Genomic DNA, 15150 nt, shown 5'->3' on the forward strand with positions numbered 1-15150 from the left:
TCGGCCAGGCGGTATATAACCAGCGGAACCTAAGTATGGCCTACATCGATTACAGGAAGGCTTATGACTCCATACCTCACTCGTTTCTCGTCCGGGTATTGGAGCTCTACAAAATTGATCCCGTCGTCGTTAGGTTCCTGCAGCATGCGATGAGGCAGTGGAGTACGTCTCTGCACCTCAGTGATGGGGAAAATGTGTTGCAGTCTAGAACGCTGCAGATAAAGAGGGGGATATTCCAAGGCGACTCTTTCAGCCCGCTTTGGTTTTGTCTGGCACTGAACCCCCTCAGTAGGACGCTCAATAGAAACGGTCATGGCTATAAAATAAGGTATGGCGACGGCGCCCACGAAGAAGTGACCCATACCTTCTACATGGATGATCTCAAGGTCTACGCTGATTCACGTTAGCGTCTAGGTGTAGCTATCCGGGTTGTCGAAGACATAAGCAGGGACATCTGCATGGAGTTCGGCCTTGGCAAGTGCCGCTGTGTCCATCTGCTGAAAGGGCAGCTTACCGAATCCGGAGGCTACGAGGTCTATGACGGCGAGTTCATAAGAGACATGGTTCGTGGCGAATCCTATAAATATCTTGGATTCCGACAGCTCACCGGGATTCGCCACTCCGACATCAAGACGGAGCTGCGAGACAAGTTCTTGAGTCGAGTGAACTGTGTCCTGAGGACTTTCCTCAACGCGGGGAACAAGGTACGCGCGATCAACACATTCGTGGTTCCCCTGCTGACCTTCAGTTTTGGTGTAGTCAAATGGAGCAAAACTGACCTAGAGGACCTTGAGAGGAGGATGAGGAAAGCATTTAAAGAGGCCGGAATGCACCATCCTCAATCGGCACTGGAGAGAGTTTCACTACCACGCAAAGAAGGGGGACTTGGAATAGTCGACATATCTGCACTGTGTGTTGCCCAGGTACGACAACTGCGCGAGTACTTCGCAGAACGCGCCAACCAAAACGCGCTATACCGGGCTGTCTGCGCCGCCGACAGAGGATACAGCGCTCTGCACTTGGCGCAAGCGGAGTACCAACTCAACTGCAATCTGCAGACAGTGGAGGAGAAGATTGCAGCTTGGAAGCAGAAGGCAGTGCATGGTGCCCACCCCCATCAACTGGACCGGCCACACGTCGACAAGGCCGCATCTAATCTGTGGCTAACGCGTGGTGAACTCTCTTCAGTAGTAGAAGCCGACATGATAGCCATCCAAGACAGGATAATGCCGACGAGAAACTGCAGGCGGTACGTCTGGCATCAAGACGTTGATGACATTTGCCGGATGTGCCATCAACCAGGTGAAAACATAGAGCACATTATGGGAGGCTGTCCCGTTTTGGCCAACGCAGCCTACACCGAGCGCCACAACAACGTGGCCCGTATTGTTCATCGACTACTGGCGCTCCAATGTGCTCTACTGGAAGACAACGTACCAAACTACCGGTACCTGCCTGCACCTGTCCTGGAAAATGACCGTTTCAAGCTGTACTGGGATCGCACTGTTCTGACCGACCTCTCGATCCACCACAACCGCCCAGATATAATGGTTTACGACAAGAGCGACCGCAAAGTCACCATCATCGATGTCGCTATTCCACTGAACCAGAATCTGGAGGAGACCCACGGTCGCAAAATCTGCAAGTACCGACCATTGGCCGTGGAGCTCAAGGAACTGTGGGGGCTAAGGGAGGTCCCAAGAATTGTTCCAGTCGTTCTCTCTGGAACTGGAATTGTCCCGAAGACACTTCTGGAAGCGCTAAAGGTGTTGAATATGGAGAAGGAATTGGCCGGCATCCAAAAGTCGGTCATCCTTAGCACCTGCGCGATTGTCCGACAATTTATCGGTCAGAACTAAAACAGCACGAGCATGCAGATACGTGCATTCCGCAGAGCCTAGTCCCCCTTTGGCATTCAGAAGCCCGGGGGCAGGTGAAAATTCTGGCTAGGTTCACCTAGTTAAGAAGTGAGATAAGTCTGCCAAAAGAAAAAGAAAAAGAAAAAGAAAAAGAAAAAGAAAAACCAAAAAAAGGGGAAGAAAGGGGATATTAAGGGAAAGAAAAATAAGAAGAAGAAGAAAAAGAAGGAGAAGAAGAAAAAGAAGAATAAGAATATAAATATAAAGAAATAGAATATGAAGAAAAAGGAAAAGAGGAAGAGAAAAAATGGCGAAGAAAAATAATGGGCTTCGTTTTTTCCAAATCCTGGCTGAACATTGTTCATTGAAAATGTTAGATTGAGTAGGAAACATGGATGTTTCCACGTCAGCTGAATCATTGTTTTGCCATGAATGTGGAAATGTTTGTCGATTCCAATAAATAGTTTGACTATTAACCTAAAATTTAGTTTTTTGGTCATTTTAATCTGAAAATCCCCAATAATCAATATATCCAACATAGTTCTGAGCAAACAAACCAAAGGACCCCAAGAGCACCCAACAAATCGCAGTACGGCGTCCAGTTGAATATCTAAAGCAATATTTTATGTTGTGTTTTCAGTTTGTGAACGCGTAATTTCGAAAGCATGTGTCCAATCAATTCTAGCAACTATCATTTATATGGCGATTCTTCTTTAAGACCGGAGGCGTTTTATTTCGCTACTTTCCTCATACAGGCCCTCGTGGCCTGAAGGCAACGTCAACAACAACTTACGAACTAAGTACAACAGGTGGCGGCAGCTAACTACAAACCGTATAACTAATATGACACTTTGAGAATAAATAAAAACAATCGCTCTAATTGGTCGTCACTTATCCTATCGTACAAGTAGGAGGAATTGTCATGTGTATCACACCAATATTGGTTTTCTAAATTGTTAGCCTTACACCTAGATGTATGTAAATTTTTACATAAGAATTTCGCGCTTGTTTGTGGATGCCAATTTTTGTTTTGTGATCTTTGATAATAAAAGGAAGGATACTGTTATAAGTATAACTCAAGTGCAGTCTGTTCGTTGAATCCTGTGTGTAGCAGATCATTGAAGGGATTAAGCGAGTCCAGGTGGCTCAGCGGACTCAGGCATGGTTCGGATAGTTGCAGCGAATCTGCATCCGATTCGAGGAATAGACCGAACTCCAAATCGTTCGGTGCACTGGTGGTGTTGCAGCTGTTGAAGGTTTGCTTCATCCCGCTCGATTGCAGCGGGCTTAGGGAGGGTTCCGACAAATTCAGCGAATCATTATCGGAGTCCAGCATCATTCCCAAATCTACCAGATCGTCTGCCGGATCCAGATTGAGTGATTTGTCCTCTTGTTTACTCTTCGCTCGTTTGGAGCGAGTGGAAGAATTTTTCTTGGCGGTCGTTGATTTGCTAGCCTTTTTGGGTTTTCGTTTACTCGTCGATGCACTACTCGAAGCGTTCGATTTCCTGGGCGGACTTTTCTCCACGTGTCTCACCGATTGTGGACTCACAGCGTTGAACAATGCTTCGTTAAGAAGCGCACCTTTTAGCATCACTTCCCGTTCGATTTCGTTGTGATTGATCATATCCATATCGTTGTTGTTGTCCATCATTAAACTGCTATCGGTGTTGTCCAAAATATCGCGCAATATCCGTATGTATTTCATCGCTAGGCGTAGCGTGGTGATCTTTGTGAGTTTCTCGTTTGCACCAGCACCACCAGTCTGACTGGGGGAGCTCACCGGGGAACTATTTCCACTTGTACCCGCCACTGCGACTGGAACCGCTTTGCGTAGAGTTTCGAAGGCACTATTAATTTCCCGCATTCGCGTTCGCTCCCTCGCATTTGCCGTTTTCCGGCGGTACTTGCTTAGTGGGGCAGCCTTGGTTTTGGGTTTCTCCTTCGCGGAACTTTTTTTCTCCTGCTGCTTCGTCGTTTGTGTCGACCTCCGGGACTGTCGCTGCCGGAGGGAGTACTTCTCGTCCTTTTTGGCCGCCTCATCACTGCCACTGGTAGTGCTTCCGCTACTGCTATTGTTGTTCGTATCCGCCAGCTCCATAATTGGCATCTGATTGAAGGTGAGTGGCGTGATCGATTGCATGGAGGTGTGCATGGTTTGATTTGTTCTCGATATCTGTAAAGGCAAAACAGCGGGAAACAGGGAATTAGTGATCTGTGAATACAATGCAAATATCTCAATATGGTGTGTCAATGCTTCGGACAATGGATGATCATTTCGCATAGGTTTATGTATAGAATAAATTACACGCCAATTATCGACGAACATTCACTGTTTGAAAATTCTATTTGATTTGTCTAATTAAACACTTGTCGAATTGGTTGATTTTTGACAAACCGGACCCTATTTCAGAATGCATAACGACCGGAAACCTTGCGCAAACTTTAGTGAATGATCACTCTGTGGCGCCTTGTCCGACAGATTGCTGTCTCATGTCGTTTCAGCCTCGTTTCGGTGTCCATTACGAGAGCCGTGTTAATTCCGTGCGCCATAAAACAGTACAAGGTGTTAAAACAATTCACACTCTGCACTCTTTCGGATAAAATGAATGAAAAAAGCCATTCTTCAGACGCGGATTTTGGGTTTATCGTCGACTAGGGGAATGGGTGGTAAGACAAGCAGGTTCAGTAGAACGTCAATTCCATCGTTGGATGATTGAGTTACAAAATTATTTTTTTTCTTAAATTGACTGGTCATGTATTTTACGAAAAAACTTTTTCAATGTTTCACTGGAAACCGCTAAGTTTTTTCGTTTTTTTTCAAAAATAATGGTTTTATCTGCAAAAAAATATTACAAATTCAATATTCAAAGTATTGCCCATCGCTAGTCACAACTTTTTCCCATCTTTCTGGCAATTCACGGATTCCATTGCAGAAATAATCGGCCGGTTTGTCGGCTAGCCATGAATCGATCCAATTTGAAAATACTCTCGTTGGTACGAAATTCGACATATTCGAAGTGGCAAAAAACTATGTTATTTATGCTTCAACTTTTTGACATATACTGAAAAAAAACGCGCAATGACAGTAGCTTTCCAACGAATATCTGAAAATTTGGTTCACTGGAATAATAGTCAAGTTACGCCATCTGTTCGAAAACCGAAGAAAGGAAGCGAGGACCGACACTGGTATTGTGTAAATGCTCTTGATGCGGTGTATTGTAACAGTTTTCCCAAAAACTTTAATTTCAACCCAAATTTTCCATACATCATAGATTATCATTTTTAATGTCACACTCTAAGACCACGAAATGATCCGTGGTTGGATCACTTGAAATCCGAGTTAGCGCATTCATTGAACATTCCCTTACTCAAGCGTATCCAGTGTGTTTATATTTCTACACACAACATATCTTCACTTGGTCATATCATTTCACAAGTTAATGGCTAAACATTTTTCATACCACATAAGTGTTGAAACCTTCACTAGAACACTTGTGTTCCCAAGCTCCGAAGTACTGACCAAATAATCGATTTCCGCGCAGCACATCGAATTTCATAGAACCCTCAGTGCGTTATGCAATGGTGTTCTTTTCCGCGCGGCATTATGCAAGTACGTTTTTTAATTTATTTATGGTTTCAGCCAGCGGCTCGCGACAGGCGTATTGGTGCATTTGTTTACATATTAATGTTTGTGTTTACCATCCACTCCTCCTGATTGGATGATTCGTAAATAAATGCTTCAAAGACAACTCCCACTTTTATTATTACCCATCTAGGAAATAGAATTAAGAACCGAAGTACTATAATTAAGAAGTTTCCTTTGTATCGAAGAAATAAAATAAATTGATTCTTGAATTCCAAATGGTTTAAGTTTTTTAAATGGTTTAAATTGCGACAGTGTTGTTCAGATGGCGACCGTGACAGAACAGGTCCTGAATGGAAATCATATCAAGAACAATTCGGGGCTCAACGTGTTAATAACGCTGTAAATAAACTAAATGATAGATCGTACTCAAAATTGATATAAGGACCACTGACAGTAGCATCAACTTAAAAAAAATAAAAGAAGGTCAGCGAGGTAATTTAAAACTACAAATTCCTGGTATATATTTGACAAAATATAGATCTTTAATATATACAGACATAGAAGTTTAATTTAATTAAGATACTACCTTTTCTAATTGCTACACATTGCCATTCTCCAGAACCAAGTCATCGCCCCAATCGAAGTGGCGAGATATAATTTTAATGTATCAGTACCATTGTGAAAAAAAATCGTGGATAAGTTTTTTCTTTTTATAATAAAGTGTGTATTATTTCATTTTTTTCGGAATATTTTTTTTATTTTGGAGGTGGCATAAGAGAACTAAACGAAGTGAAAACATCCTTGCCGCTATCAATTTGTCTTACCACTTGTCAATGTCATTTGTTCTATATACATGCTGTTTGGTTATTTAGTGCAGATATTTTAAGGTGTGATAGTGGGTCACATTTGGTGAAAAATTATAGGAGATTGTGTCCAAGACACGTCCGCGTTGTTGACGTAGGACTACGCTGCTATTATATTCAATTCGCTTGTTTATAACTTCGGATATTATTTTAGAATTCTGCGAAATTTTAGAAATAACTGTTCAGTAGAATGGTTTGGTCGCCCTGAAATGTTTTTTTTTGTAGAATTCTCTTGTCCTTTCTTGCCCTCGCAGAACAATACAATTGTCATGTCAATGCATTGATAATTCGAACGCTATTTTGGTGGTCTTTTTCGCATTTTACATACACTCGGCTACAGGCGATTATGTACTTCTTACACCAGCACTATTATTCCACATCATATAACTACATCAATCTATTTTCGGCACCGCATGGAAACAAGAACAATGACAATAATTGCAATTATTTTATATTATGCTAAATGTTATTTAGTACAGTTATACCTCGATATTAGGCAACTTTATTTTTTTCCTCGTTACGTTATATCGAAGCAACAAAAAAATTTTTTTTGTTATTGATGCAAAACTGTTCACAATTACTCAAAAATGCGCAAAAACTAATTGTATATCACCCAGCAGTATTTATAAACCTTTCTTATGCCCATAATTTTCGTAGACAAACATGATCAAGTAGAGGAAAAAGTCTGAAGAAATTGAAGTGAAATTTGCATCAATTAGTGATGAAACGCATAGCAGTTTAGCCGGATACCGGATACCGGATATCCGGCAACCGGGGATTCGGCTTTTTATTCGCGAATGCGAAAGTGGAAGACACTGTATGTGTGCATGAAGCGAATGAAGGATTACATTTTAGAAGAAAGAAACACATTCTTACATAAATATAATGAACTATGAATAAATTTTCCGTTTCAAATGGATATCCTTTAACCGAGTTTTCTGTAAGGAATCTTCAACAGGGTTTTTTTTCCGATAAGGATTCAATTACTTAGGAGAAGATCAGAATTACCTAATTGCAACTTTCTTAGGATCAGGTCAGACTTTTTAGGAGTTCTTGAAAGGTAAACAGTCTTGCTGATAATGTTTTTGGAGTATATAAAATATCTTGCGACAAATCTTCTGAGAGTAACAGTTCATCGACTTCTTCAAGACCTGAAATGAAACAAAAGAGATGAAACTGAATCGAACCTTATACACGAACCTCATCACACGCCTTTTGGGACTGTTTCAACGAAGTGGCAAATGAAAGTATTAGTTAGCGTCGCGTTCAGGAAAAAAATCCCGTTGCTAACGAAATCCACGAAATGTGAAAACACTTAGAATTGATCGCAATCACGATTCTTACATTTGGTGGTCATCAAAATTTAAGCAAGGATTGTTAGGGTTTATCTTTCAGTTCCTTGCAGTAGTATTACAGTGAAGATTGTTCTCTGAAGTTGGCCTGGTGTACGAAGCAAAGCGTAATCGTTTGTCATCATTAACTTCTGAAAATTTATTATTTATTCATCATAATTTACAACTGAGTACTTTTGAGTACAGTTCATAAATGAGTGTTATTAGTAAGCATTAACTTGATTTAAAATAAATCTGGCATGTCAGTAATCAAACCTTATTTTTAATTATCGATAAATGATTTTGCTATGCTTTGTTAGCTAGCTAATGAGCTATTTTGCTATGATTTATGTTGCGTTAATGATAAATTGTTGATTTTCTACAATACCCGATATCCGGCCGAGCGGCCGGATATCCGTTTCATCTCAAGTATCAATGTTTATTTTATAGTTTCTATGTTTGACTTACTTTATCTCCAAATGGAAATTCCTCTGAATTTTGTTCTTGAAACATGTTCAAGTTATGCTAAAAGTTAAAAAAATGCCATAATAATACCAAGAGAAGGCATTCGTTTTTCATAAGGGAAATTATTGTAAACTGTAATATGAAACAATCCGTACATTGCTTTTCCGCAAGTTCCTTTCTATTAAAAAATAATGAAATAAATTAAGGTGAATGTAACATGAATCGATAAACAAATTCCCGGAAATGTTTCAATCAGCTAAATGTACCGATCGGCGTCATTGTTTACGTTTGTGAAATGTCCATTCAGTACAAATTCAACCATGTATCGATATGCGTCGGAAGTTTCCAGAACTAAATAAATTCAACATTTGTTTTGATACATAATATTATTGGGTTTAAATAGGACATATTCACGAAACATTGAGACCAATGCTACCCCATTTTGCGGTTCTTATTTGTTTGAAAACTTACTAGAAACATTTATTTGATATAATTTATGCTCCAAAAACCATTTCTGTATTGTTTATTTCAGTTCTAAGACAAAAGTTACGTTATATCGAGGTTGCCTTATCTCGAGGTATGACTGTATTGCCTTAGTGGAATCGCACCTCTAGACATCGTTCATACAAAGTATCAAACCAAACCAAACAAGCGTTCAACATAGCATGCATACAGAGCCACACATTGATGGATTGATACGATGACATATATAAAATATATATAACCATTTAGCGCTTTTCTCAGAAGAAACGCTTTCTGTTCTGGCCTAGAAAAATGTTGTACTATTTTATCATGCTCGAGATGAGGATAGGGGTCAGCTCTTAGTGGATAAATTTTTACTACTGCAAGGGAAACCAAACCACATACAAAATCGCAGAACGAAATTTTATTTTCTTGGTGACTAAACAAACGAAATAACCTCTTTCTGTAAATCTTAAAAACCCCGAAAAGAGTTGCTTCATTATGATCAACATTAGCGCTGTCGTCATCCTTGCTGAAGGCAGTTTTGTGACTGGCACCCGAACCCAAATTACTTGTAACATTCCAGCACGACCTTACGATGGTATAGCTTCATGATTCCCCAAATAATTATGTGGTACACAACCTCAACGCCTGCTTCGCCATAGCGTCAGTTCGAGGCATTGACGCAATGTCAAAACACCAACGAAGCTATTATGACGTCGGAAAACAAGCGATGTTCACTGCTTCGGATATAGAAAAAGACTGAATATTTACCTCCACAAAGATCCATTATTCATATCTTAGCGCGTATATTCCCCTTCCGCCATCTATCCTTCTTGTTTGTATTATTACGGCTGCAAAATTAGCACAACCAAACAATTGTCCATCATAGCATAAACAATTAGGCGATTGTTGCATCGCAACAGAGCCAATGCGCACGGGATACAAATACAAATGAGTAAAAGAGAAACATATGGAGATTGACGTTGCGAAGATGTGCTATTTGTACGTTCGAATTGTGAAGAACGCACGTTCGCACACAAAGCCATATATCGATGACTTGAAACGACTGAATATTCCATTTTGTGATCTTCTCAACAGAAGCTCCGTCTGTTAATATTGCAGGTCCCAATTAGCGTAGGTGCCATCCTTGGTGGAGAGAGTTTGGCTATTGGTATGCAAAACTAAATCACACACACAAAAAAAAAATTTCAGCTTGATGATTCCCCACACAAATGTGTAGCTCAGAAGCTTAATGCCATGGCGTCAGTTTGATGCACTGATTGCAATGCTAGAGACATCAGCGAGTGAGTGATTCGTTCGCGTCCACAGCTCAAGGCGAAACGAAGACATGTGATGACGCAATATAAGGCAGAACAAGCGATAATTATTGCTTCGAGTAAAGAACGAGACTGAAAGTTTGCCTCAGCAGAGATTCAATATTTATGCTCTATCAAATATTCACCTTCGTTGTTCGTCGATTTGTTGCTCGTTATTGACGGTACGGGAAGGTAAGCTCACAAATGAGCAGGACAAATGCATGCGAAAATGGAAATGCTTTCAGTTTCCATAAATTTGAACCATTTATACACAGGCCCCTGTATTGCATAGCATATCAAACAAATCATAGGGAGTTTCCGAATCGTTCAGTAAGTAAATCCCCAAAATTCGTTCGCGGCAAAAATAGCCATTAACGTTAACTTTATTTCATAAAAATTTGACCTGTTTTCTGAATTGACACCCTTAATGACGTAGACGTAGACGTAGTCCTACGTCAAAGAATCTAAACTTTAACAGATTTATTGAACTTTTGTTTGAACCCAAACTGTTTACTTTAACCTGACTCTAATCCGAAAAGTACGTTACTTGGAACGATTATGTTGTTTTCATTTAAAAACTGACTAAATTTGAACGAAGTTATAAAACATTATAGGAAATAGGAAGAATTAAAAAAAATTGAATGTAAGTTATTTCAGGAGTTTTAATTAATTGTCTCCCAAAAATGCATGATAAACTTGATTGTTTCGGTCAACCAAATTAGCCCTTTGCGGTCGTATCACATTTGGACATGGGTGTCGTACTGGTCGGAATTATTTTTACTTGATAATTGATTTATTATAAAAAATTTGCTAAAAAATGTGTTTGTATTGTTTTCATATAAGAAACCCCGTTTTGTCTCATATTCCGAACAGTCTCAAATTCCGAACACTTCAGTTTTAAATGTAATGTTATTTTTATGTTATAAATAATTAAATTAAGTTACTTTGTAACATAATAATTAAATATAACATAATAATTAAATAATGAAAACACAGATATTCTTCGAGGTATAGGCTTCCTTTTGACACCATTGACAGGTATTGACTTCAATTTGATATATCGATCATATGAATCGGACAAGCAGTTTAAAAGTTATGATTTAAAAAAATGCGTTTTGCTGTTCGGAATATGAGTCAGTGACAAAAATGGTGTTCGGAATTTGAGACAAAAGTGATTGATCATATTTTCAGTTTTTCACCATGAATATTTATTTGTAAATCAATTTTATTGTAGTCAAATGAAAAAGAAGGCTCTATTGTACCCAAAAATCAAATTAATTTCACGAAAGAGTACCATTTTGAGTATTGATACACTGTTTAATGGCCATCAAAGCTTAAGTGTTCGGAATATGAAATAAAACGGTACATGCTAAAATTCGTATGGTATCTTTCGAAACAGTTCCAAAAATACAGTTTAGGTGTTCGCAGGTATCACAAAATAATTAGTTTGGTGTCTTCCACCCTTTATCTTTCTGAATATACAAATAATGTTCTTTGCCGTAATTTATAAGCCTATAATTTATAATATTAGACATTTGCAAAATAGTGACAGTCAAAACCTATGATAAAATATTTGCGTTAGCAAATTCTGTAAAAAACGCATTGTTCATTTTTCACTTTTTTTAATTGTTTCAACTATTTTGTTTTCTGTTATTATGTTAAATGCTAGAGAATGTATGAACCTCCAATGAATGGGTGAAAAAATGATGTATTAAGTTTAGTAAATTTACATTCAGAACTGAAGTGTTCGGAATATGAGACAAAATGTTCATAAAAAGTAATATTGAAGTAGTGTTCGGAATATGAATCAAATTTCTACGCATGATTCAAATTCCGAACACTTCATTTTAAAATGTAAATTTACTGAACTCTAATGTTATAAATAATTGAATAATCAAAACCCTGAAATTCTTTAGGTTATAGCCTTCATTTTAACATCGTTTACAGGTGTCGATACCGATATAACGCCCTTGGTCCCGAAACCATGTAAACTATAAGAAACAAATGCAATCAATAATTACAAAAGCAAAATTCAATTATTTGCGAACATAACTTTTTCCAAAAAAGACTAGCTAATTGACTTTAATTTGATATATCGATCATATGAATCGGACCAGCAGTTTAAAAGTTATGATTTAAAAAAAATGCGTTTTTGCTGTTCGGAATTTGAGACGCCATCGAAACCTAAACACTGAACATGTAGGAAATGAAAGATTGAAAGATTTCGAATACTTATAACTCAAACATTTCTTAATAGATCGCAAAGATGTTTGCATCAATTAATAGGGTATATTACACATCTATCACAATGAATAACATTTTATTTTTCTTGAGATAAACATTGAAATAATTGTAAAATGTCAAGCGTTATCCGAACGCGCTAAGGATCAAAAAGAGCAAAAAATGAAATACAAATACAAATGAAACACACATTTCTGTATTACTCGAGAATTAATCAAGGATATGAAACCAAATATAGCATTTGCAGGTTTTAGGGTGCAATAAAAGTCTTTACGGTGGTTAGACACTCCATCCCCCTGTAAGAGATGAACCAGCCTACGGCTGAGAGTCTCTATAATAAAGAATAAGAAAAAATCCACCCCCTCTCTAAGAGGGATCTGCCCTACACACGAAACACAAAATTCTGCATAACTCGAATACTAATCAATCAAATGGAGCCAGATTTGGCATGTGAAGGTTTTTGAATATGATAAATGTTTCTATGAAGGTATGACACCCCACCCTCTTCTGAAATGGAGAGGGGGTCCCGTAAAAGTAATACACATATTTCAACCAAACATGACAATTGATTTTTTTTTAATATGATAGAACGCACTCATATATCTTCTTCTATTTATATAAATAAAAATGGATCACCGAATGTGTTGATAAGAGTAAAACTCGAGAAAGGAATTGTCCGATTTAGGGCTGTCTTTATTCTATCATATTTTCTGTATCAAACATTTATTCCATGTAACGGACAAACAAGTTATTTGCAAGTGGTTGAAAAATCTTGATCGAGAATTGAGTCTGAAAGTAATCTGATATTATAATGACGAGTTTTGGTAGAAGTACTAGGAATTTTATAGTAAAAGGTAATTTTGAAGGGTAGATTAAGAAAATCAATCAATGAACAGTTCTGCGATTGGACCTATGAACGTGTGCTTAGTAAAAAAAACGTGGATGTGATAACGAAAAAACAATTTTAGGCGGGGCGAAGTTTGCCGGGTCATCTAGTACTGATATATAATCGCCTGTGGCAGCATTTAGTTTGTCTAGAAGAGTGCATTCTCAAAACAGGGACACAAATTTCAACATATGTCCATTGGTTCTATTCAGGGTTGCCAAACCTTCCACAAAAGAATTATTACAATACAATTCAATACATAAGTTCGATGCATTCTGAAGTGATGTCCGAAATAATAAAAAAGTAAACGGATTATTGTTTGCTTGGGGAGAGCTTGTGTTTAGGAGTGTTTTTGGGCTGGATGGTTGGTGATTTAATTCCGATTGTTTCATGATCGAGTTCTACGAAATTGTGCCGGAAATTGTGGTTAAAAGTAGCGTCGTTGGATATGTAATTTTGAAAATAGGTACCGAGAAACTACTTGGTTATTCGATAAGATATTTCAATTGGCAACCTTCGGTGGAGTTCTACTTCTCTCTGGTTTAGTCCCAGACATTACCCACCCGTCTTTTTGGCTTTCATTTAACGGGTTACCAATGATTCAAATATCATAGAATAACTTGTAGAAAGGGTGCTTATCAACATAAGTGTAGTATAATAACTATTTAATCAACTGCATATCCGTCCTACCCCCAACTCCTCTATATGTTTCCCAGACCGATGCGCTTCTGCTAATTTATTTTCTCTTCATTCGTTCAGGCGGCACTCGGTTAGAAACCGTCTAAAGTTCCATTAGCCATAAATCACCGCCAAACGTTAGCAAGCAAGCCAGCCCGCGATTCGCACATTCGCGGGTCATATTTCAACCTGCGGCACCCGCACAATTCAAATTCTCGCCCAACAGTTGGGGCGCGAGCGATTATTTACGATGACACTACGAGTGTTGTTGTTCGCTTTCGAGCTGGCGGTCAACTCTTAATAGGATTCCTTTATAATTTCCTCCCATCAATACTCCCCCAAACCCACACCGGTCGTGTTTGGTGATTCCCCCTCTCTCTCTTGCGGAAGGATCATCGAATGAGATGCTGCGATTCTTGGATTGGCACCTTCTTTAGCAGATGTCCGCCGGCGAGTTTCACAATCAATAATGAGCATAAAACATGCAGGGATGCAAAACGACTCACAACAGCACAATGAGCCTTGCACGTCATCATCAATTGATGGCGGCCTCGTTGTGTGTACCTTTAGCAGGTTCGTCCCAGCTGTTTTTTTTTTATTTATTATTTTCGTACAATCACTTGCACAAAGGGCAACCTGACGGTGGAAGTGGGAACGATAAATTCTCGCATCGTTTTCTATGGATTCGCAAACGGTGATAATTTATGACATCCGGGGCGCGCCCCGGGGGCACTTTGATCACCGGATCGTGTCAGCGCTAGGGTCTTGTTTTGATTTTGATTAGAGGGTTCGTAAGGGCACCAGGTGGTTCCGTACTATCGTGTAGCGTTACCCTGTTGTTCATAAGATTAATAGAAGTGTGAAAGCCTTAGACTGATCGTTCTGGATTTTTATCACTGTATATATGAAATATAAACTATCGAAAATGTAAATATCAAAAAATCGTCTTTTTCTGTGCCAAAATTAAAATTAAATCAATGTGAAAAAGCTGTAAAAATAATTAAGCTGACAATTCAGCATCTATGAGGCATTAAGTGATGCGAAATCGAAGATAATGCATAATCATCGGAACAATTGCATTAATACCTCTCCAGAAACACCCTGCATATCAAGCCATCTCCTCAATACTTTTCAAGCTATCATCAATCCCACCATCGAACCAATTATACACGCACGACTGCATCGGGGATACCTATAATTAGCATCTCAAAATCGCCCTGACTCGATAAAATTGATTTCACACCCTGTCAGCTTTCTATCGCGTGCCGAGATCTAAGAAGTCAATCACACCGGTCATAACACCGGCATCCGTGCTTAGGGGAATTTCCTCCTCGTATGCCCACGTGGAGAGCTGTACCACTCCGATCCGATCCCCGAGCGCTTTATTTATTCCCAGTGGCCAATCACGCTACCTAATCCGTCCATCTTGAATTACACATTCCAGCCAGGGTCTGTGT

The 15150-nt window shown here is 38.9% G+C and overlaps 1 protein-coding gene across 1 annotated transcript in view; it reads right to left on the reverse strand.

The window, feature by feature from the left end:
- Positions 1 to 2865: 2865 nt before the first annotated feature.
- The window catches only part of LOC129779622 (helix-loop-helix protein delilah), a 114389-nt gene continuing 102104 nt past the window's right edge, over positions 2866 to 15150 (reverse strand). Inside the window, exon 3 of the mRNA XM_055787208.1 lies at positions 2866 to 4035. Within this exon, the coding sequence (XP_055643183.1) occupies positions 2923 to 4014 (1092 nt within the window). The 5' untranslated portion in view covers positions 4015 to 4035 and the 3' untranslated portion in view covers positions 2866 to 2922. The remainder of the gene's footprint in view (positions 4036 to 15150) is intronic.

This window comes from Toxorhynchites rutilus, chromosome 3 (genome assembly GCF_029784135.1).
Source record: "Toxorhynchites rutilus septentrionalis strain SRP chromosome 3, ASM2978413v1, whole genome shotgun sequence".
NCBI lineage: Eukaryota > Metazoa > Arthropoda > Insecta > Diptera > Culicidae > Toxorhynchites > Toxorhynchites rutilus.